This window comes from Ranitomeya imitator, chromosome 4 (assembly GCF_032444005.1).
Source record: "Ranitomeya imitator isolate aRanImi1 chromosome 4, aRanImi1.pri, whole genome shotgun sequence".
Classification (NCBI taxonomy): domain Eukaryota; kingdom Metazoa; phylum Chordata; class Amphibia; order Anura; family Dendrobatidae; genus Ranitomeya; species Ranitomeya imitator.
In genome coordinates this window covers 582,045,057-582,070,751 of record NC_091285.1, presented here as the reverse complement: position 1 = coordinate 582,070,751, position 25,695 = coordinate 582,045,057, and the positions used below count along the sequence as shown (strand labels likewise).

General features: G+C 45.0%; 1 protein-coding gene across 3 annotated transcripts in view; it reads right to left on the bottom strand.

Annotated features, from left to right (window-relative positions):
- Positions 1 to 25,695, bottom strand: part of GLCE (glucuronic acid epimerase) — a 98,343-nt gene that overhangs the window by 44,712 nt on the left and 27,936 nt on the right. The window contains exon 1 of one of the 3 annotated variants that reach the window (XM_069766431.1): positions 6,058 to 6,080. The exons of 1 other annotated variant lie outside the window; for it this stretch is intronic. Coding sequence is in view for 1 of the 2 variants with exons in the window: in XM_069766429.1 (XP_069622530.1) it covers positions 5,787 to 5,827 (41 nt within the window). In the remaining variant the exon portion in view is untranslated. Of the gene's footprint in view, positions 1 to 5,786; positions 5,967 to 6,057; positions 6,081 to 25,695 lie in introns of those variants that run through there. One more of the 3 variants, XM_069766429.1, reaches the window with a different exon arrangement.

The following is a 25,695-nucleotide window of genomic DNA, read 5'->3' as shown; positions in this document are numbered from 1 at the left end:
CCATAAAAAATTTGCACATTAAAAATGCTCATATTTCTGGAACAGTATGTAGGATGTAAAACCAAAAAAGCCGATATTTACCTTTACGATTGCTACTTCTTATAGGTGGCCCGAAAGTTCTAGTCCTCTTCCTCTCTGAAGAGACAATTAAGCGGCAATGCCCCTCTGGGAAATATGCAAAAAGTCTCCTCACCTTGGCATGTCACTCTCCGCAAGGAGGGCAATCCCTAATATAAACTTTATCAGACCATCTAAATAATTGGCTGGCATGCTGGCAAAAGGGCATAATACTGCAAACCACCATGCCGAGAGACCACATCACCTATTATACTGTATTAGGGGAAGGTCAGTGCAGCACCCGGCCACCTCCGAGTGGGCAAACATGACTAATTTATATACGGATTGGCAGGGCTGCAGTAAACCGTTTCCTCTGGCAGAACACAACCCCATTCAGTGCAATCTCCACGCAGCGGTAGTCAGAGGCAGGAAATCTGGAGAACCGCTCAATAACTCCCCATGGAAAGCACAGAGCTAAGTAACAGTGTGTAGGGTATAGATTTCAGCATTCATCGATTATTCCAGGTCTACAGATAGGGAAAAACTCCAACAGTTGAGTTACCGAGTCTGGGAAGCTTTCCTATACAAGCTAGTGATATGGCCACAGGAGGCGCGTCACTCACCAAAGGTAATGGCAACTTTGCAAAATGTCTTGGTTAAAAAACCCAAAACAAAACCATGCACTAGGGTTGATGTAGCTTTTGTGCCACAGTTATAGATAACAGACTTGTCGGCATGATGGAAATGAGCTTGAGCATTGGGAAGAGACGCAGAACGCTTTATAGGGAAAGCCCACTAACCCCAGAGCCTGCAGGTGTGAAGCAAACACATCTGGGAAAGCAGAAGCCATGCAGTAATCAGTGTCTCAGGCTACACAAATGCATTCAGAAAAAAATATTATCCCATGACACAATGCGCACAAGCCCCTTACTACGGATTTTAGGGTAACCGATGGGGTCCTGTTCATATAAACCATTCCTCTTTATTCCCAGGGGCTTTGTGGACATCGGCAGGAATTACCGTACATTTTTCTCACTCTAGTTCTAAATTTTTTCCCCATCAGTGATTGTCAGGTTTCATGTTGAGGTGATGAAACTTTCTGAAAGTTCACACTTTGCTGTCAGGGGCAACACATTTTAGACTTGAAAAATTAGGAAGTCACTGGAGATAAAATCCTTCATGTAAAACCGTGCACAGACTTTATACAATAAACACCTACTTCAAGGTTCTTCATCTCATACACCCTGCACCCACTGTAATGTCACGTGCCTCATCTCATACACCGTGCACCCACTGTAATATCACGTGCCTCATCTCATACACCGTGCACCCACTGTAATATCACGTGCCTCATCTCCTGCACCATCTCATACACCGTGCACCCACTGTAATGTCACGTGCCTCATCTCATACACCGTGCACCCACTGTAATATCACGTGCCTCATCTCCTGCACCATCTCATACACCGTGCACCCACTGTAATGTCACGTGCCTCATCTCATACACCGTGCATCCACTGTAATATCACGTGCCTCATCTCATACACCCTGCACCCACTGTAATATCACGTGCCTCATCTCCTGCACCATCTCCTACACCCTGCACCCACTGTAATGTCACGTGCCTCATCTCATACACCGTGCACCCACTGTAATATCACGTGCCTCATCTCCTACACCGTGCACCATCTCATACACCGTGCACCCACTGTAATGTCACGTGCCTCATCTCATACACCGTGCACCCACTGTAATATCACGTGCCTCATCTCCTGCACCATCTCATACACCGTGCACCCACTGTAATGTCACGTGCCTCATCTCATACACCGTGCACCCACTGTAATGTCACGTGCCTCATCTCATACACCGTGCACCCACTGTAATATCACGTGCCTCATCTCCTACACCGTGCACCATCTCATACACCGTGCACCCACTGTAATGTCACGTGCCTCATCTCATACACCGTGCACCCACTGTAATATCACGTGCCTCATCTCCTGCACCATCTCATACACCGTGCACCCACTGTAATGTCACGTGCCTCATCTCATACACCGTGCACCCACTGTAATATCACGTGCCTCATCTCCTACACCGTGCACCATCTCATACACCGTGCACCCACTGTAATGTCACGTGCCTCATCTCATACACCGTGCACCCACTGTAATATCACGTGCCTCATCTCCTACACCATCTCATACACCGTGCACCCACTGTAATGTCACGTGCCTCATCTCATACACCGTGCACCCACTGTAATATCACGTGCCTCATCTCATACACCGTGCACCATCTCATACACCGTGCACCCACTGTAATGTCACGTGCCTCATCTCCTACACCGTGCACCATCTCATACACCGTGCACCCACTGTAATGTCACGTGCCTCATCTCATACACCGTGCACCCACTGTAATATCACGTGCCTCATCTCCTACACCATCTCATACACCGTGCACCCACTGTAATGTCACGTGCCTCATCTCATACACCGTGCACCCACTGTAATATCACGTGCCTCATCTCCTACACCGTGCACCATCTCATACACCGTGCACCCACTGTAATGTCACGTGCCTCATCTCCTACACTGTGCACCATCTCATACACCGTGCACCCACTGTAATGTCACGTGCCTCATCTCATACACCCTGCACCCACTGTAATGTCACGTGCCTCATCTCATACACCGTGCACCATCTCATACACCGTGCACCCACTGTAATGTCACGTGCCTCATCTCATACACCCTGCACCCACTGTAATGTCACGTGCCTCATCTCATACACCGTGCACCATCTCATACACCGTGCACCCACTGTAATATCACGTGCCTCATCTCCTACACCGTCTCATACACCGTGCACCCACTGTAATGTCACGTGCCTCATCTCATACACCGTGCACCCACTGTAATATCACGTGCCTCATCTCCTGCACCATCTCATACACCGTGCACCCACTGTAATGTCACGTGCCTCATCTCCTACACCGTGCACCATCTCATACACCGTGCACCCACTGTAATGTCACATGCCTCATCTCATACACCGTGCACCCACTGTAATATCACGTGCCTCATCTCCTACACCGTGCACCATCTCATACACCGTGCACCCACTGTAATATCACGTGCCTCATCTCCTGCACCATCTCATACACCGTGCACCCACTGTAATGTCACGTGCCTCATCTCATACACCGTGCACCCACTGTAATATCACGTGCCTCATCTCCTGCACCATCTCATACACCGTGCACCCACTGTAATGTCATGTGCCTCATCTCATACACCGTGCACCCACTGTAATATCACGTGCCTCATCTCCTACACCGTGCACCATCTCATACACCGTGCACCCACTGTAATGTCACGTGCCTCATCTCATACACCGTGCACCCACTGTAATATCACGTGCCTCATCTCCTGCACCATCTCATACACCGTGCACCCACTGTAATGTCACGTGCCTCATCTCATACACCGTGCACCCACTGTAATATCACGTGCCTCATCTCCTGCACCATCTCATACACCGTGCACCCACTGTAATGTCACGTGCCTCATCTCATACACCGTGCACCCACTGTAATATCACGTGCCTCATCTCCTACACCGTGCACCATCTCATACACCGTGCACCCACTGTAATGTCACGTGCCTCATCTCCTACACCGTGCACCATCTCATACACCGTGCACCCACTGTAATGTCACGTGCCTCATCTCATACACCGTGCACCCACTGTAATGTCACGTGCCTCATCTCATACACCGTGCACCCACTGTAATGTCACGTGCCTCATCTCATACACCGTGCACCATCTCATACACCGTGCACCCACTGTAATGTCACGTGCCTCATCTCCTACACCCTGCACCCACTGTAATGTCACGTGCCTCATCTCCTACACCGTGCACCATCTCCTACACCGTGCACCCACTGTAATATCACGTGCCTCATCTCCTGCACCATCTCATACACCCTGCACCCACTGTAATGTCACGTGCCTCATCTCATACACCGTGCACCCACTGTAATATCACGTGCCTCATCTCCTGCACCATCTCATACACCGTGCACCCACTGTAATGTCACGTGCCTCATCTCATACACCGTGCACCCACTGTAATATCACGTGCCTCATCTCCTACACCGTGCACCATCTCATACACCGTGCACCCACTGTAATGTCACGTGCCTCATCTCCTACACCGTGCACCATCTCATACACCGTGCACCCACTGTAATGTCACGTGCCTCATCTCATACACCGTGCACCCACTGTAATGTCACGTGCCTCATCTCATACACCGTGCACCATCTCATACACCGTGCACCCACTGTAATGTCACGTGCCTCATCTCCTACACCCTGCACCCACTGTAATGTCACGTGCATCATCTCCTACACCGTGCACCATCTCCTACACCGTGCACCCACTGTAATGTCACGTGCCTCATCTCCTACACCATGCACCCACTGTAATGTCACGTGCCTCATCTCCTACACCCTGCACCCACTGTAATGTCACGTGCCTCATCTCATACACCGTGCACCCACTGTAATGTCACGTGCCTCATCTCATACACCCTGCACCCACTGTAATGTCACGTGCCTCATGTCTTACACCGTGCACCCGCTGTAAAATCACGTGCCTCATTCATACACCCACTGTAATGTCACGTGCCTCATCTCCTACACCGTGCACCCACTGTAATGTCACGTGCCTCATCTCCTACACCCTGCACCCACTGTAATGTCACGTGCCTCATCTCATACACCGTGCACCCACTGTAATGTCACGTGCCTCATCTCATACACCCTGCACCCACTGTAATGTCACGTGCCTCATGTCTTACACCGTGCACCCGCTGTAAAATCACGTGCCTCATTCATACACCCACTGTAATGTCACGTGCCTCATCTCATACACCGTGCACCCACTGTAATGTCACGTGCCTCATCTCATACACCCTGCACCCACTGTAATGTCACGTGCCTCATGTCTTACACCGTGCACCCGCTGTAAAATCACGTGCCTCATTCATACACCCACTGTAATGTCACGTGCCTCATCTCATTCACCCTGCACCCACTGTAATGTCACGTGCCTCATCTCATACACCGTGCACCCATTGTAATGTCACGTGCCTCATCTCATACACCGTGCACCCATTGTAATGTCACGTGCCTCATCTCATTCAACGTGCACCCACTGTAATGTCACGTTCTTCATCTCATTGAACATGCACCCACTGTAATATCACGTGCCTCATCCCATACACCGTGCACCCACTAATATCACGTGCCTCATCTCATACAAAAATAATAATTATTATAACCCTGCGCCCACTGTAAACTACCATTTCATCTGCAGCTACTGATCAGCCTCACACTTCTACAATATGAGGCCATTTCCTGTTCTTTCACACACTTTTCTCTATCCGCTTACCAAGCGCCTGTCCTGTGTAATCTCTCTCGTTTCACTTACCGCACACCTACTCTAACCTCTCCCATCCAGCATGTAATACTCTAGGCACACGAGATTCCTGGAAACTTATCAGCAATGCAAGAAAATCACGGAGGCGTGCAGTCAGCTCACCGGCAGCCTCGTCCACCGGGAGCATTGGCTATGGCATGGAGCAAGGAGAATACAGGATCCTGACTGCTAGATATCAGCAAAGATATTAACTCATACACTTCCTCAAAACTCACCTGTCAATGGCGCATCTCACACAGGATGGCTGCATTTTCATTTTCCTCTTTGTAAAAGTTTCATCTCAACAAACCATATATCAAATGCAATGTTGTAACAGGAAAGCGAAGCCATAATGCCAGTTATGTCAAGAAGTCCTACTCTATGGTAGATGATCAAGCAGGTAGGGTTGGTAGAGGACAACCTGTTGGCCAACAATCGATGAGACCTAAAGGGAAAGGAACACCATACAGAGGTGACACATTTCGGTGGCACAAGCTCGCTCCATACCTTGGGAGTTCCCGTCCACGTCCCCGTTGGCCGACAGGCTTCAGACTGGAGGAGCTAATGAAGACCGCACAGCATCCCCTGTATAATCACACATGCTCTCAACGCCTCAGGATGAATTTAATAAACAAAGGCAGCTTTAATAATTCAGGCTCTCACCCGCAGCAGCCGACGCGCCTGTCAGAAGTATTCTGTGGAGCAGGCGGTAAATTCCCTTCTCAAAGGCTTAGAGAGGACCTGGCTGGCTTCTGAAAACAATCTGTACACCCCTTCCAGTGATTCACAGCTCTGAAAAGACCAAACTGTGAAGGCTTAGACTATGTGAACACATCAGAAATCCAACGTCAACTCAAATAAGGGCGGCAGCAGATGGATACGGATCTTACCGCTGCCTCGCTTTATGTAGTCCTATAGAAGGGGCAGAAAATCCAAGATATAGAACTAGGGCACACCAAGACGGCTCTACTAAACGGATGATCAGTCAGGCAACTTGGAGGACCAGGGCTACGAAATGACTAATTCTGGATTTGGCCGTCCATAAAGCCATGGGTCCTGGTGCTTAATATAGCCAAAATTGTGATTTCTAGAGTTCATAGTAAATGCTCCTAAAGCTGCATAAAAATTATATCGAGAGCTTAAGGCTACTTTCACACTAGTCCGTCGGTACGGGCCGTCACAAACCGTCGGCCCAAAGGACAGTGTGATTGATTAGCACAACGTGGGCAGCAGATGCAGTTTTACAACGCATCCGCTGCCCATTGTGAGTTCCGGGGAGGAGGGGGCGGCGTTTCAGCCGCGCATGCGTGGTCGAAAATGGCGGACCCGACGCACAAAAAAAAGTTACATAGAACGTTTTTGTGCGTCGCAGCCGCCAAAAACACGACGCATCCGTCGCACGACGGATGCAACGTATGGCAATACGTCGCAATGCATCGCTAATGCAAGTCTATGGAGAAAAAGGCACATCCTGCGGGCAACTTTGCAGGATGCGTTTTTTCTCCAAAACGACGCATTGCGATGTCCGTCACACAACGCTAGTGTGAAAGTAGCCTTAAATATAAATATAAGCCTCGATTCATTATTTGCCGTTTACATGAAGTCACCTTCCTTTTTTGTCCTATAATATTTGTTGCAGTTTTTGGAGCCAAGTTCTTCAAAATGGTGCAAAGCGGTTCATGAACTTTGGGCATTTAACAAAATGATGCAAAAAAAAAAAAAAATTACAACAAATGTCTTGACATAGATAGAGTCACTGCACGGGGAGCACTAGTGCTTTTGTGCCAACATTTGCAAATTGCAAATAAAAAAACAAACGATTAATCAGCCGAAAAAGGTAGAGAGATCCAGCTATTTTTTCAGGGGAAAAAAAATTAGGAAAACTTTTTTTTTTCTGTATAAGTAAATAAACAACATTCACAGTACTATAGAAAAAAAAATGAGTACTTGGAATGTTCTGTTTTATTTAATTCTACAAATACTTTTTTTTCCTGCAATTTTGCATCCAAAACCAGTTGGATATCCCTACCTTTCCCCAAATGCTACCACCAAGGAGGAGTGTTTTTTCATCCGAGCCAGTGATTCGCTGGCTACTTCAACGTCGGTGAGTTTGATCACACTTTTAGCCTTTAAAAAGGAGCTAATTAAAAGAAAAATTAAGCAAAAATTAAAAATCAGGTGAAAAATACCAATAAATTACACACACAATTATGAATCGCACCCATAGATTTTATTTGGATTTACTTTTGAATGTCAGATTTGTTGGGTGTTTGGGAAGGCTGACAACTGTGTGACCCTACTGAAAAGCTAGCATCACTAGTCCCATATCCGACACCAAATGTTGTAGAAAATGACCGTACTGAAACCAGAGATTTTATATAGAATTAATAACCTCCTCCACTATAGTCACCAAGTCGAATATGCATGTCCATGGGAAAATCAGCTATCCAATTTACTGTCAGTCTACGGCCAGATTTTATTGTAAGGTTAGGTACATATTAATTTACTACTGCCAACGAGCACCACTGCAAGGTTTCTGTTGGAATCCCCAAAAAAACTGTATTCAGGGGGACACAGAAGCCGACAAATTCACTGAGGACACTGCCAGGCAACGTTTTTGACCAATACTGCCAAGAAGGAAGCCAGGCAGTGTTTAGTGTAGAGGTCACCAACCTTTCTGACCTTGACAGCCACGTTCAGCTATGAAAGCCTCGGGAGCCAAATCCAGGTCCTGCCCCAAATCACACTAGTGACACCCAGCTCCTCCATTACCAGTATAATGACCGCCAAAGCTTTTCCACTGAAATCACACCAAGGCAGTATGCCAAGCTCAAGGGTTTCCGATATTACCCCCACTCTTCTGTGCAAAGCTACACACAAAAGTCACCGGCTATAGATCTACTCTTAATAGCAGTTTGCTACACCTGGTGCTAATGCATCAAGCATGCAGACATCCGCAAGACACACATCACGGGCCCGCGAGCCACATGTGGCTCTAGAGCTAAAGGTTGGTAACCCCTGGTCTAGAGTAACTTTGCTGGCTTCACTCAAGTACATGGCTCCAAAGGGCATCTGTCAGGTCGTAATACAGCTTCTTGAGAAATCAGATCCAACACCAAATCCATTATCATCAAATGGAAAGAACATGGTTCCACAACAAACCTGCCAAGAGAGGGCCATCCACCAATACTATCAGCCCAAGAGGGCACTAATCAGAGGCAGCATTAGGCTAGGGTCACATTGTGTTTTAGTGTGAGCGCTAACGGACAGCGTTGCACGGTGAAATTAACGCCGTTCAACGCACCCGTTAGCGCTCCCATAGCCCGCAATGTAACCAGCGCATTGCTAGCGCGTGTCCTTTTCGGCACGCGCTAGCGATGTGCCGGTCTTTTGCAGCGCGCCTCGGACGCTGCTTGCAGCGTCCGCAGCGCGCCCGAGGTCCGTTCCCCGCTCTCGCAGATCGGGGATCTGCGAGAGTGGGTGACGTTAACGCGACCCCGAAATGCGGCCCCTTAAAAACATTGCGTTAGCGCAATCCGCTAGCGCTAAATGGATTGCCCTAACGCAATGTGACCCTAGCCATAGACACAACCCTGAAGGAGCTGCAGAGTTCCCAAGCTGTACACTCCATAGAGGTGGCCTAAATGGAAGAGTGGGCGGAAAAAAGCATTTAAATTACACACAAAAAAATTGTAAGGCTCATACTGAGTTTGCAAAAAAAAAAAAACATGTGGAAGACTCCCCCAAATGTATGGAGGAAAGTACGGTGGTCAGATGAGACTTAAATTTAACTTTTTGGCCACCAAGGTAAACTCTACGTCTGGCGTCAAACCAACACAGCTCATCACCCCACAAACACCATCGAAATAAAGGGATGTTCTTGAGCAAAACCTGTTTCAGTCTGTCAGTGATTTCAGCCTGGTTCACCTTCCAACAAGACAATGAACCAGAGCATACTGCTAAAGCAACACTCGAGTGGTTCCAGGGGAAACTTGTAAATGTTTTGGAGTGGCCTAGTGAAAGCCCATACCTTACTCAAATTGAGAATCTGTGGTCAGACGTGAAGTTTGCTGTTCTCCAGAGGAAACCATTCAACCTGAAGGAGCTAGAGCAGTTTTGACTTGAGGAATGGACAAAAATCCCAAATGGCAAGATGTAGAAAGCTCATAGAGACTTATCCAAAACGACTTGCAGCTGAAATTGCCGCAAAAGGAGGTGCTAAATTCTCCTAATTTGAGTTTTCTCTTCCAGGACTCCACCCCATCAAGCAATCATGACATACTTTTGATATGCCATACAATTCCAAGATGAAAATACCCCCTTGTGACCTACTAACTCCATTACACTTGACACCCCTCATACTGCAAAGGGGAGGAGAGGCTTCCTGTCTAAACCAGTGCGGATGCTGCTGTGATTACAGGACTACATTAGATACAAATATCCCCCGTAGATGTAGATCGTTTGTTATTCCTTACCTGGGAAATCTATGCAAGGGGCTTGTCATGCACTGCTCACTTAAAGGGAATCTGTCACCCCAAAAATCATATATGAGCTATGCCCACCGGCATTCTGTAATGCTGTAGATGAGCCCCCGATGTAACCTGAAAGGTAAGAAAAACAGGTTATATTATACTCACCCAGGGGCGGTCCTGATAAGGTCCGGTCCGATGGGCGTCGCGGTCCAGGTCCAGCACCTCCTATCTTCATACGATGACGTCCTCTTGTCTTCCTGCCACAGCTCTGGCGCAGGTGCCAGGAAAGGTCAGAGAGGCCCGGCACCTGCACACTGCAGTACGTTGCTCTGCCCTCAACAGGGCAGACAAAGTACGCCTGCGCCGAAGCAAAGAAGAGGACGTCATCGTATGAAGATAGGAGGTGCTGGACCCGGACCGTGACGCCCATCAGACAGGACCTCCCCTGGGTGAGTATAATATAACCAGTGTTGAGCTAATACACTCGTTACTCGAGATTTCCTGAGCATGCTCAGGTGTCCTCCGAGTATTTTTTAGTGCTCGGAGATTTAGTTTTCATCACCCCAGCTGAATGATTTACATCTGTTAGCCAGCATAAGTACATGTGGGGGTTGCCTGGTTGCTAGGGAATCCCCACATGTAATCAAGCTGGCTAAGAGATGTAAATCATTCAGCTGAGGTGATGAAAACAATCTCCGAGCACTAAAAAATACTCGGCGGACACCCGAGCGTGCTCGGGAAATCTCGAGTAATGAGTATATTAGCTCATCAATAAATATAACCTGTTTTTCTTACCTTTCAGGTTACATCGGGGGCTTATCTACAGCATTACAGAATGCTGTAGATAAGCCCCTGATGCCGGTGGCCTTAGCTCATATGATTTTTGGGGTCACAGATTCCCTTTAAGTATCAGAAAGTGAACCATGCTGGTGACGTCACTTCTACTGATATGTGCCTGGACATGGATGTGATGGCTGGTATTGTGCTCCTGTCCTATAGTCAGCTACATAATACCTGATCATGCGCGCATCCAGTAGACATGATGTCACCGGCCCTGCTCTTCTCCACATAAAGATTTAGTTTTGCTCCGCTAAATTCAGTAAGTCAGTCATTTAAGCTACACCCCTATCTCTCGCTCAGCAAAAGTACATATGAAGGTTTAATGTGCAGCCTGACAGTAAGTAAAGCTAATAAACAGCACAGCGCTTTCACTTACACATTCCCTATTCTAGAACTGTGACTTCACACACAGAGGCGCAGATCATACAAGGATCAAAGTGGATCACTGGGAGTACGCTAGTCCATCCCACTTACAAATGCTTACTCAGTGCAAGATCACACAAATGTAAGATTCCTGGAGCATAAAAACCTCAGCAGCAGCTCCCTGGGCTGCTCTGCAAAACAACCCAAAGCAGAAAACCTACATTATAATTATGCAGCGGTATCGATCCAACTTCTAATTAGCGCTGACCATAAAAAAGATCTCAGTGGGTGGGCAAGCTTCGCGGTCTAGACAAATGTACCTAGCTTGTTAGGAAAAAAATAAAAATAAAGTCACCAGTGATTCATGCAAAAAATAAGGCTAAAACCAAACCACTATAGGACTATAAGACAAGCAACATTTTATTCTGGAGCGCACCACTGCACACAAACAACTGTACTTTATGGTCCATGTTCGGGCCACTAAGCTTTGCCTGACTGCAGATCTCCTGACCAGAGCTGCCTCGCATATGACCAAGAAAAAAAAATGCATGAAATTCAAATTTACAAAGTAAACCAGCCTCAAAAGGACAAAGTGTGAAGGAAGTCTTATGGAGGGAAGGAATATCCAAGAAGTATTGTTTCTCCTGGCAGAGATTGACATGCTAAGCATGTTGAGATGAGGAGATGAAGAGATTCCTTCCATTGTTGATTGACAGTTCTAAAGTGTCCATGACTGTACCCGTTTTACAATTTGTTCTAGCATACAGCTGATGGCAGCTTTGGACAATACATTGTTGTTACAAGAGTCTCCCAAGTATGAAGATATTTGCTGAGGGTGACCTGTGATCAGCAGTGCACCATGTGATCGATTTCCCTACAGCACCCCCCACAGGGCAATTGATGAATTACGTACTGTTAAATGAGATCAATGTCTTTTCATGTAATGATTTATCTGATGGGTCCTTCAAAGCAAGAGATGCAATTTATAGCAGATTTCCACCCTGCTTAATACATAGGGATCCAAACCTGAGAGCCCCCTATATCATGCCATTTTATTATTATTATTATTATTATTTATTTATTTATATAGCACCATTGATTCCATGGTGCTGTACATGAGAATGGGTTACATACAAGTTACAAATATCACATACAGTAAACAAACTAACAATGACAGACTGATACAGAGGGGCGAGGACCCTGCCCTTGCGGGCTTACATTCTACAGGGTAGGTATAAAGGGTATTTGAAAACTGATAAACTGGGGCTGCCTGGTTTCGAAAACCTAAGAGTCCTGGAAAGTCTAAATGTTTCCTATACAGTAAAGGCCCCTTCACATTTAGCGACGCTGCAGCGATACCGACAACGATCCGAATCGCTGCAGCGTCGCTGTTTGGTCGCTGGAGAGCTGTCACACAGACCGCTCTCCAGCGACCAACGATGCCGGTAACCAGGGTAAATATCGGGTAACTAAGCGCAGGGCCGCGCTTAGTAACCCGATGTTTACCCTGGTTACCATGCTAAAAGTAAAAAAAAACAAACAGTACATACTTACCTACAGCCGTCTGTCCTCCAGCGCTGCGCTCTGCTTCTCTGCACTCCTCCTGTACTGTCTGGGAGCCGGAAAGCAGAGCGGTGACGTCACCGCTCTGCTTTCCGGCTCACAGCCAGTACAGGAGGAGTGCAGAGCACAGCGCCGGGGACAGACAGCGTTAGGTAAGTATCTAGTGTTTGTTTTTTTTTACTTTTAGCATGGTAACCAGGGTAAACATCGGGTTACTAAGCGCGGCCCTGCGCTTAGTTACCCGATGTTTACCCTGGTTACCAGTGAAGACATCGCTGGATCGGTGTCACACACGCCGATCCAGCGATGTCAGCAGGAGTCCAGCGACGAAATAAAGTTCTGGACTTTATTCAGCGACCAACGATCTCCCAGCAGGGGCCTGATCGTTGGTCGCTGTCACACATAACGATTTCATTAACGATATCGTTGCTACGTCACAAATAGCAACGATATCGTTAACAATATCGTTATGTGTGAAGGTACCTTTACAGGCAATAAGAATTAATATGGCCCATTGTTCTTATGCGTGAGAATTTCCTGTGAAGGTGATGTGTATCCCCTTCATTGAGCAACAATGGCTCCCACCAATATCTCAGCATAAATAGCAAATGTACAAATGATTTATACTCGAATGGGCAGAAGCAGGGCTGTGGAGTCGGAGTCCATTTTGGTGGAGTCAGAGTCGGAGTCGGTGTCATGAAAATTGAGGAGTTGGAGGTTTGGCTTACCGATGCCCTGGGCAGAAGAATCATCAAGATCTCAAAAGTCCCATGTAACAAAGCTCTCAGGTCCTAGGAACAGGTGATTAAAATATAAAACACAAAAACACTTTAGGCTACGTTCACACTAGCGTTCGGCTAGTGTGCGTCGCGCTAGCGTCGGGCGACGCAGCGGCGACGCAGGCGTCATGCGCCCCTATGTTTAACATGGGGTTTAACATGGGGGACGCATGCGTTTTTGCTTGTTGCGTTTTCCGACACGTGCGTCTTTTTTGACGCTAGCGTCGGACCAAGAAAACGCAACAAGTTGCATTTTTCTTGCGTCCGATTTTCGTCAAAAAACGACGCACGCGTCGAAAAACGCAGCGCGTTTTTCGGTGCGTTGTGCGTCGCGTCGCCGACGCAGCGGCGCACAACGCTAGTGTGAACATAGCCTTAGTTATTTAAAAATCTTATTTTTGCGTGTATTCCTGAGGAGGGGATGTCTCGGTTGATTTTTTTCTACATTCATTGAATTTAATGGGAGAGTCTCATCTGCAAATCAGGCTTGACAAGTAAATGGTATTTTTTTTTTCTTTACACTGATCATGTGTTCATATATAGCGATAAGTGAATGCGCTAAGGTGTTATCCGAGCACGCCTGTGTGCTGACTGACTTCGTCGTGCTCAAAAAATATGTCTGACTCCCCACAGCTGCATGTGATGCAGCTGTCGGAAAGCCTCTACACATGCAGGGATTGCCTGTTTGTTTCGAGCACGCCAATGACACTTGGCCAGCACGAGAGCATGCACCTTTATCAGAGCACGTTCGCTCATCACTAAAGTCTGCAGTCACTTTATGAGACTGCAGACTTGTAAATCCTTGAGACCTCTATGTTTACTGATCCCGGCTAGCTGTGAGCGCCACCCTGTGGTCGGCGCTCAAAGCACACCTGCATTTCTGATGCATAGCAGCGATCTAATGATCGCTGCTATGTAGCAGATGTGATAGAGTTGTGCCAGCTTCTAGCCTCCTATGGAGGCTATTGAAGCATGGCAAAAGTTAAAAAAAAAAAAAAAGTGAAAAAAACCTAAAATATAAAGTTTAAATCACCCCCCTTTCACCCCATTCAAAACAAATCAATAACAAAAAAAAAAAAAAACCTACACAGATTTGGTATCGCCGCGTTCAGAATCGCCCGGTCTATCAATTAAAAAAAAAAGCATTAACCTGATCGCTAAACAGCGTAGCGAGAAAAAAAATTTGAAACGCCAGAATTACGTTTTTTTGGGCGCCGCGACGATCAAACGAACGTATCTGCACCGAAATGGTATCATTAAAAACGCCAGCTCAGCACGCAAAAAATAAGTCCTCAACCGACCCCAATCATTAGCCCCAGATCATGAAAAATGGAGACGCTATGGGTATCTGAAAAAGGCGCAATTGTTTTTTTTTTAGCAAAGTTTGGATTTTTTTTCCCACCACCTAGATAAAAAAAATAACCTAGTCATGTTAGGTGTCTATGAACTTGTAATGACCTGGAGAATCATAATGGCAGGACAGTTTTAACATTTATTGCACCTGGCAAAAAAGCCAAACAAAAAACAAGTGTGGGATTGCACTCCACTGCCCAGTTTTACCTTTTCCCCTGAATTCCTTCTGGGGCTGTTTACGAGGGGGACGAAAAAAACCGCTTCCTAGTAAACTTCTGCTCGGGAAGCGATTTCTTCTTATCCGAAGCTTTCTCAAGGATATCATCAAAGACTGGACCAAACACGTGGTGTCCCTGGAAGGGGATGCCACAGAGTTTAGTCTTAGGGTACCGTCACACAGTGGCATTTTGATCGCTACGACGGCACGATTCGTGACGTTCCAGCGATATAGTTACGATCTCGCTGTGTCTGACACGCTACTGCGATCAGGGACCCCGCTGAGAATCGTACGTCATAGCAGATCGTTTGAAACTTTCTTTCGTCGTCTAGTGTCCCTCTGTGGCGGCATGATCGCATGGTGTAACAAAGGTGTGCACGATATTGTATACAATGTACGCATAGTAAACAACGGCTTCTACATCGCACATACGTCATAAAATTATCGCTCCAGCGTCACGGATCGTGCCGTCGTAGCGATCAAAATGCCACTGTGTGACGGTACCCTAAGAGGTGATGTCTCCCCCCCACAATTTTCTCTCTCCTAGTAGAATTAGAGAGGACTAGGGATTTTGCTGTCTCCCGGACTGACTCTCCTGAGGCATCGAGTGAAGGATCTCCTCTCTAGAGGTCCCCTGAGAGAGGTGTTCCTCCAATTTACGAAGCCAAAGAAAGAGGGATCTGGGGACGCAAGTAGAAGCTCTGTTGGTTTTGATCAGGTTAGTAGAGGTTTCCCAGGATTTTTTCAGGTGGCTTTCAATTTTCCGATCCATTGGATCTTTTAATTGGGAGGAATCCTTAGGGGAGGGACATCTTCTTGGTTATTTTAGAGACCTGGACGTCCACCCTAGGTATTTCCCAAATAGAACTATCACCTTCAAGGGGAAAGTGATTTTTTAACTCCGAGGGTATGCCAAGTCCCTTTTCTGGGGAAGACCATTCCTGAAATATAAGGTTCTGGACATTTTCATGAACCAGAAACCCTTTTTTACCCCTGGGTTTCTGCCCCCCAAACATCTCATCCTGAATTGAATGTTTCACCTCTACTTTCTCCACCCCCATGGTGTTTCTCATTATGGAAACTAGTTCTTCCATATCCTCAGAAGAGAAATAGTATTTTTTATTATCAGGCATAGGGGTGGATGTGAAGGCCACATTTTCCCAAATGTAGAGCAGAATGTGCTGTAAAGCAGACCAGATCTCTGGACTCAACCAGTCTCCGTCTCCAGCGCGTCACCTATGGGGCCTCTGCGAGGAGCATAGGACAATGCGTAGGTTAGGCCCAGTGGAGCAACCATGTCGCTAGTCTGAATTTTAATTTTAGAGAAATTCATGACACCACTTAACTAAATCTATTTTTTTTTTTAAAGAAGTCATAGACCAAACCAACATCTCACAGCTCAAGGTTCAACGCCACATTAACCTGAAGCTTGTAGACCTCAATGTAATATTTCCAAATGGGCCCTCAGGTAACAGCGGGTCAGAGGGACCTTTTGGGCCTAGCTCAGCTTGAGTGTGACTGAAGCCTCTGCACCCACTACAATTACGCTCTGCCACATTTAGCACTTGTCATCTGTTAGTCCGAGATCCCAGAACACACACAGAGCAGGCCTAGGCCTCACGTAGGATAGTACGAGAGCCCGAAACATGGAGCAGTTGTCCATAGTAACCAAATTGCTATCCTTGTGCAAAAAAAAACCCCAAAACATAAAAAGCTGAAATCCAATTGGTTGCTATGGGCAACTGCTGCACTTTTCCTTTCCATCATGTTCATAAGTCTGCATTTTGTGTCTCCGGGTACGGATAAAGTCAGAGCTAAGCGCCCTCAGGCCGCGTCTGTCGTCAACAAGTGATAACCGTCTGCGCAGCTGGATAGACGCGTTTCGCCCACCCGATACCAATAACTTATGGTGAAGCATAATCCAGGCCTTTACTTAGCAGCTCGCAAAATATTAGTCTCCTCACAGCAAGAGACAGAGCAGCCGCAGGCCGCGCACATCTGTCGCCCTCTGCAAGGTGCCACGTATGTTCCCTCGAAGAAAGGCCTGGCGGGGGGGGGGGGGGTATGGGGGCCAGATCCCTCGGCCGTATCTGGAATTAGAACTTTCTTTTCCATACGGAGAGCATGTGTGAAGGCTCAGGCATCTTGCCTTTGAAGGCTTGCCTATCTCCAGCATTTCACTGGAATGTGCGTCGCTGGGACGGATTACCGCTTTACAGGCACAGCTGTTACGCAGCCATATCTGCTAGCTGCCCGCAGATCATTCTTTTTAATATACACGTCAATTAAACAGAAAAGGCGGAGGATTAGAATTAGAATATATCCACATTTACCCGACATCTCCTATAGTGCCGCTATTCAGAAGCCCCCTATGTATACGATAGGCTCCGAGAAAGCCTCCGCAAGCACAAGACGGATGGAGGAGAGAAGGAATTCTTACACGGCTATGCCGTTTGAAGTTCATCCGATCCGTCTGTTAGTTGCAAAAAGACAAGCCGCAGTTTTCACAGTCTAAAAATGTATCCCACCCCATCCCCCATCCTTAGAAGAAGAAAAAAAATTCACGGTGGCGAAAAAGCTCTAACGGTGCAAATTTACAGATTACTGAAGCTTTGCTCAAAATATCCCATTTATCCCTGCACGACAATTCTCAGAACTATACAGTCCAGCAAAAAAAAAAAAAATCCCTAAAAAAAAAAAAAAAAAAAAAAAAAAAAAAATCCACATTTCCACCCTAGACAAGAATAGGTCAGGAGGATGATGAGCTGTATCCCGTAGCACTTTACGTGTACACTGCCATTACTGCCACAGGGGTTAGAAAAATCCCCTCTGATCCTCTCCAAATATTTAGACAGCTTTCAGAATTGCAGCCCGGCTGTCAAGTAAACAAGTGGCGCTCAGACTCTGGAGAATCTCCCCATTATGTAACCGAAACACAAAATAAGGGCACAAACGCCCCCGTCTGCCAGACGGCTCTGGAACATTAAATATTTAGGGATTAAAACAAAGTCTCCAGACGCTACACTCCAAAGGTTTAAATATTAAAGCCATTTTTCACGCTCGCATTACTAATATATTCCACTTTTCCCGTTAAGCTCCTTCACGGCGACGAGATTTGGTTCCTGGTCAGAGGAGGAGTCGGACAAATGATCATTTTCTCAGTAGGACGGTATGCGGATTATACATTCTCCATCCATGGAGGCTTGTCAAAGCTGACAATCAGTTTACTGTGCAGGATAGGAAATCAAAGCGCTGCCTAGGAAATGAATACGCACGCAAATATTCAAAGAAAAATGCAAGATCTTACAGGAGCTTTACATGATTCAACAAGACGTACTAATTCCTGACCAAGAAGGACATTTATGGTGTCTTATGTATGGTCGTTAGTCGATTTTGTGCCCAAGTTGAGATCATAAAATCGGGATCATTATCGCAATTGATTGAAAACTGTTGGAATAAAGCTGCTTTCACACATCAGTTTTTTGCCATCAGTCGCAATCCATCGAATTTTGAAAAAAAAAAAAAAAAAAACGGATCTGTCGCAGATTGTGAAAACTGATGCGACGGATCCGTTTTTTTGACGGATCCGACTAGCTGATCTGGCTATTGGATCCTTAAAAAAAAATAAAATAATTCGGAGCATGCCTAGTTTTAAAAAAAATGGAATCCATCGCCGGAATCCGTCATTTGACGGATCCGGCGCCATAGGCTTCCATTCTAGCAAACGCAGGACGGCGAAGGATCCGTCGGAAAAACGGACAAAAAAAAAAAGTGACTTTGTCCGTCATCTCCGAACACTGGATCCGTCGCTAATACAAGTCTATGAGATAAAAATGGATCTGGCAGCATCAGTAGCTGGATCCATTTTTTTTTTTCAAAATTCAACGGATTGCGACTGATGGCAAAAAACTGGTGTGAAAGGGGCCTAAGAATTTTCTAAAGTACGATTTGGTAATCAGTGGAATCGCACACGACATTTTATTCCATAATATTCAATGTTTTTCTCAATATGCAAATGAGCTGTTAAGATCGATAGGCCGGACATAGATCTCCTTGAGAATCTGCCTCCAGAGCTTATATTAAATGAAAGAAGGCATTACTAGTGCGAGTCAGGAGAGCAGACTGTCTGCCATTACTTGTATCACACTGGTAATTCCCCTTTTAAGTTAAAATAAGCTCTGGAGGCAGATTCTCGTGGAGATCTAGGTTTGGCCCATAGATCTTAACAGCTCATTTACATGTTTTAAAAAAAATGTGGATATCTCTGGAAAAAACCATCGTATCACACATAGCAAGATATCACTTTATTCAGCTGTCTAGGACCTACATGACTGTATAGGAGGGTTGATTCTATTGACAGATGCTCTTTAACATCTGCGAATTTGCCACTTTCACGAACGTATAATTTTATTCATCCGTTTATAACTTACATGCCCATATAGATGGCTTAGGAGGGTTGATCCTTCTGACAGATTACCTTTAAAGGCTGCATGTACCAACAGGGCTAGGCACCCCACGTATGGGCACCAGGTGAAAAGGGGAGATGAACCCAAGAGTCAGAACTAGACAGATTAGTATTGAACCGTAGCTTGTGGTTTATACACCACTAACACTTTGTATAGTTCTCACATAAAATTTTTAGACATCCGTCTCACGCACAAGTTAGGCTAATCATTTCCAAGCAGACCTCTGAAAAAAATTATTATTTCCACGCTGTCCAATATTTTCCAAATACTGTTTACCAGCGCCTCAATGACATAAATGATGTGGAATCCCCAGATGTAGAAGTTAAGAATGCTCAAAGAAAAGCACAAACATCAAAACAAAACGGGTATTCCCATCTACAAGACACGATCACGATATGTAGTAGGTGTAGTAATAATATCAGCAAATAAGTCCAATTACAAATGTAGTATAGTTCTTCTGATAAACTATGTCGCTTACCCCAAGCGAAGGTCATTGCAGTAGCTTAAGGCACCCATGGTTAAGATCACTCTTACAGTGACAGTTTGTTGTTAGTGGTCGTATCCATGGATATCCAAGTTGCTGCAATGGAGTAAGCAACATAGCTTATCAGAAGAACTATACTAAATTTCTAACTGGAGGCATTTGATAATATTATTATTACTACACCTTCTACATATTGGGCTTAGAATCTTGGAGATGGGAATAGCCCTTTAAGTAAAATGACAAAAAAAAAAAAAAAACATTTTTACCCACATCACCATTTATACCATATTCTGTAATGTTTCATATAATGACTACTAAACAAATGAGTTAGCAGCTGAACTAAGGGGCTGAGTGCAGCAGTTACAAATACAATCACCGGTCATTAGATGTAAGAACAAGGGAGGGGAAAAAACCCACATGCATAAATTGAGCAAATACATTAGCGTTCAAGCAAAAAGCATAAAATATCACTTGGAATCAACATGTCCCAGAATGTGGCATCAATCAGGAGAAATCAATATGAATTACAGGCCCTTACACGCTGCCAAAGAACAAGCCGAGAGGAGGTTCGTCTGAAATCAGCAATTAGTAGGAACATATCATTCAGGACAAACAGCACTGTCTGAAAGGACTGTGATTACTTTCCATTAGGGTTTAATATTTTTCTTTCCTCCAGCTTTGACATTTTGATTTAGCTTTTTAAATTTCACTTCAGAAATCTTCCACCCGAGTTTTACTTTACTGCCGAGTTTGGACAAGTCTAAGAAGCCAGGTAGCAAAATACCTGAGCAAATAATTGCTACTTACTGTATAGTGAAAGACTACATACAATATCAAACTAGCAAAACCAAGTAGCAACAGGCATGGAATAATAAAGATTATAGAATGATATGCAAGTGATAAAAAAATGGAAACAATTTTCAAAAAGATTTCGATTTATTCACCATGTATGAGCGCCATGTGCAAAAAACCCCACACTGACATGCCTTGTCTGCTATTAATGGTTGTCTGAGGAATGTTCTGCCACACTGAATGCACTTGGCAAATAATCAAGATCCACTGCTGGCAGCTGCTTTTGCAATTGCGGAACAATGATATACCAGATGTGCTTGATGGGAGTCTAGTCCAGAGAAACTGCAGTCTATGGCATCATGTTTAGGCCACGCCGGCTGCTCACAGTAACACAAGCTACATACGGCCTGGCGTTATGGTGTTGGAAAACCGCTCCTGGGACACTTTAGAGCAGGGGTCCCCAACTCCAGTCCTCAAGGCCCACCAACAGGTCATGTTTTCAGGATTTCCTTTGCATTGCACAGGTGATGCAATTATTACCTGGGCAAGACTAAGGAAATCCTGAAAACATGACATGTTGGTGGGCCTTGAGGACTGGAGTTGGGGACCTCTGCATTAGAGAAATGGCCGTACCACAGGTTCCACAATCAAATCGATGTAACACCACATTTTTTTTCGTACTTGGTATAAAAACAAGGGGGTCCGGATACCATACATTATACCACCCCACATCATAATGTTGGGATCAGCAACGATTACCAACGTGAATTAATTTTGGCTACATTGAATAAGGTTTAACCTTTGCCCCTAAGGCAGCCTGGCGTACCGTGTGTGGTGCTATATAAGCAACACAGGGGCGTAATCGTTGTGCATGGACAGGACTTCCAGAAAGTTTTCCAATACATCCGAAAAATGTACTAATGTGGTTCTGAATCTAGGATTGTGCGACCTGTCTGTGGCATCCAGATACTGAGTCCCTACTCTGGTTGCTGCTGGTAATTTCACATTTAGTATTACACCCTATTAATACAAGGCCATTGTAATACCATAGTGACCATAGGTCCAAATCTGTTGTCTTGCCATTTTATGTACATATAAGCTTCCTAATCCTTTGTGAAAACCCATTCAAAACATGTGCACTAGTATGAAGTGCAGAGAGCTACCCTGGGGTAGCTTCCAATTGCTTAGAAAAGATAGAAGTAACACTGAGGTCTTCTAGGACTGTATCCAACTGCTTTGAAGTAATTAAACGCAAACACAGCCTTATTAATGTCAAACAGGTTTTACGATAGAAATAGATCATTCGTCAGTAGTAACTAACAGCCCATTTAATAACGAACAACTGCCTGTATTTTCCTGAAACGGATTGGCCTGGTAAAATTCTTCCCAGCGTCTACATGGAGCCATTTGCACATACCTTTGAGTTAAGTTCCTACAATAACATTTTGACGCTGAGTATTTTCACTTCCCTAAATACTCAGTGCCAGCAAAATGGATGAGATTGATAGAAATGTAATGCCCACTCTGTTTTTTCATATTTTTTTATGAAGTGTACACAGATCTAGGGTGCATTTTTGAAGTCTCCAAAATGTCAAGTCTCTAAACATCCCCGGAAGAAGGCTATGAGAAACGTGCGCTGGGGTTGAGGGTACACACCAGGATGTTTGGAACCGTGTTAGCGCTATTGCTGTTGAACTTATTAGTATACTTACACTCTGTGATATATGTAGCATACAGGTCCTTCTCAAAAAATTAGCATATAGTGTTAAATTTCATTATTTACCATAATGTAATGATTACAATTAAACTTTCATATATTATAGATTCATTATCCACCAACTGAAATTTGTCAGGTCTTTTATTGTTTTAATACTGATGATTTTGGCATACAACTCCTGATAACCCAAAAAACCGGTCTCAAAAAATTAGCATATTTCACCCATCCAATCAAATAAAAGTGTTTTTTAATAACAAACAAAAAAAACCCAACAAATAATAATGTTCAGTTATGCACTCAATACTTGGTCGGGAATCCTTTGGCAGAAATGACTGCTTCAATGCGGCGTGGCATGGAGGCAATCAGCCTGTGACACTGCTGAGATGTTATGGAGGCCCAGGATGCTTCAATAGCGGCCTTAAGCTCATCCAGAGTGTTGGGTCTTGCGTCTCTCAACTTTCTCTTCACAATATCCCACAGATTCTCTATGGGGTTCAGGTCAGGAGAGTTGGCAGGCCAATTGAGCACAGTAATACCATGGTCAGTAAACCATTTACCAGTGGTTTTGGCACTGTGAGCAGGTGCCAGGTCGTGCTGAAAAATGAAATCTTCATCTCCATAAAGCATTTCAGCCGATGGAAGCATGAAGTGCTCCAAAATCTCCTGATAGCTAGCTGCATTGACCCTGCCCTTGATGAAACACAGTGGACCAACACCAGCAGCTGACATGGCACCCCACACCATCACTGACTGTGGGTACTTGACACTGGACTTCAGGCATTTTGGCATTTCCTTCTCCCCAGTCTTCCTCCAGACTCTGGCACCTTGATTTCCGAATGACATGCAAAATTTGCTTTCATCAGAAAAAAGTACTTGGGACCACTTAGCAACAGTCCAGTGCTGCTTCTCTGTAGCCCAGGTCAGGCGCCTCTGCCGCTGTTTATGGTTCAAAAGAGGCTTTACCTGGGGAATGCGGCACCTGTAGCCCATTTCCTGCACACGCCTGTGCACGGTGGCTCTGGATGTTTCCACACCAGACTCAGTCCACTGCTTCCTCAGGTTCCCCAAGGTCTGGAATCGGTCCTTCTCCACAATCTTCCTCAGGGTCCGGTCTCCTCTTCTCGTTGTACAGCATTTTCTGCCACATTGTTTCCTTCCAACAGACTTACCATTGAGGTGCCTTGATACAGCACTCTGGGAACAGCCTATTTGTTGAGAAATTTCTTTCTGGGTCTTACCCTCTTGCTTGAGGGTGTCAATGATGGCCTTCTTGACATCTGTCAGGTCACTAGTCTTACCCATGATGGGGGTTTTGAGTAATGAACCAGGCAGGGAGTTTATAAAAGCCTCAGGTATCTTTTGCATGTGTTTAGAGTTAATTAGTTGATTCAGAAGATTAGGGTAATAGGTCGTTTAGAGAACCTTTTCTTGATATGCTAATTTATTGAGACAGGTTTTTTGGGTTATCAGGAGTTGTATGCCAAAATCATCAGTATTAAAACAATAAAAGACCTGACAAATTTCAGTTGGTGGATAATGAATCTATAATATATGAAAGTTTAATTGTAATCATTACATTATGGTAAATAATGAAATTTAACACTATATGCTAATTTTTTGAGAAGGACCTGTATTGCTCTTAGGTACTTATTACTTTATAGGATTAAAAGGTTTATAGAATTAAAAGGTTACCGCTACCACTTATTGTTTTCATGTACCCTATGACCTCTGTCTATACTGTGTGCAGAATTATTAGGCAAGTTGTATTTCAGAGGATTATTTTTATTATTGATCAACAACTATGTTCCCCATCAACCCAAAAGACTCAAATATCAAAGCTTAATATTTTTGGAAGTTGGAGTGGTTTTTTTTTTAGATTTGTCTATCTTAGGAGGATATCTGTTTGTGCAGGTAACTATTACTATGCAGAATTATTAGGCAGCTTAATAAAAACCAAATCTATTCCCATCTCACTTGTTTATTTTCACCAGGTAAACCAATATAACTGCACAAAATTTAGAAATAAACATTTCTGGCATGCAAAACAAAAAAAAAAATTAGTGACCAATATAGCCACCTTTCTTTATGATGACACTCAGCAGCCTCCATCCATAGATTCTGTCAGTTGCTTGATCTGATTACGATGAACATTGCGTGCAGCAGCCACCACAGCCTCCCAGACACTGTTCCGAGAGGTGTACTGTTTTCCCTCCCTGTAGATCTCACATTTTATGAGGGACCACAGGTTCTCTATGGGGTTCAGATCAGGTGAACAAGGGAGACATGTCATTATTTTTTCTTCTTTGAGACCTTTACTGGCCAGCCACGCTGTGGAGTAGTTGGAGGCATGTGATGGAGCATTGTCCTGAATGAAAATCATGTTTTTCTTCCTGTACCACTGCTTGAAGAAGTTGTCTTCCAGAAACTGGCAGTAGGTCTGGGAGTTCAGCTTCACTCCATCCTCAACCCGAAAAGGTCCCACAAGTTCATCTTTGATGATACCAGCCCATACCAGTACCCCACCTCCACCTTGCTGGTGTCTGTGTCGGAGTGGAGCTCTCTGCCCTTTACTGATCCAGCCTCTGGCCCATCCATCTGGCCCATCAAGAGTCTCTCTCATTTCATCAGTCCATAAAACCTGCGAACAGTCAGTCTTAACATATTTCTTGGCCCAGTCTTGACATTTTATCTTATGTTTCTTGTTCAAAGGTGGTCGTTTTTCAGCCTTCCTTACCTTGGCCAAGTCCGAGTATCGCACACCTTGTGCTTTTTGTTACTCCAGTAACGTTGCAGGTCTGAAATATGGCAAAACTGGTGGCAAATGGCATCTTGGCAGCTTCACGCTTGATTTTCCTCAATTCATGGGCAGTTATTTTGCGCTTTTTTGTCCAACACGCTTCTTGCGACCCTGTTGGCTATTTGCCATAAAACGCTTGATTGTTCGGTGATCACGCTTCAAAAGTTTGTCAATTTCAAGACTGCTGAATCCCTCTGTAAGACATCTGACAATTTTGGAGTTTTCAGAGCCCGTCAAATCTCTCTTCTGACTCATTTTGCCAAAGGAAAGGAAGTTGCCTAATAATTACGCACACCTTATAT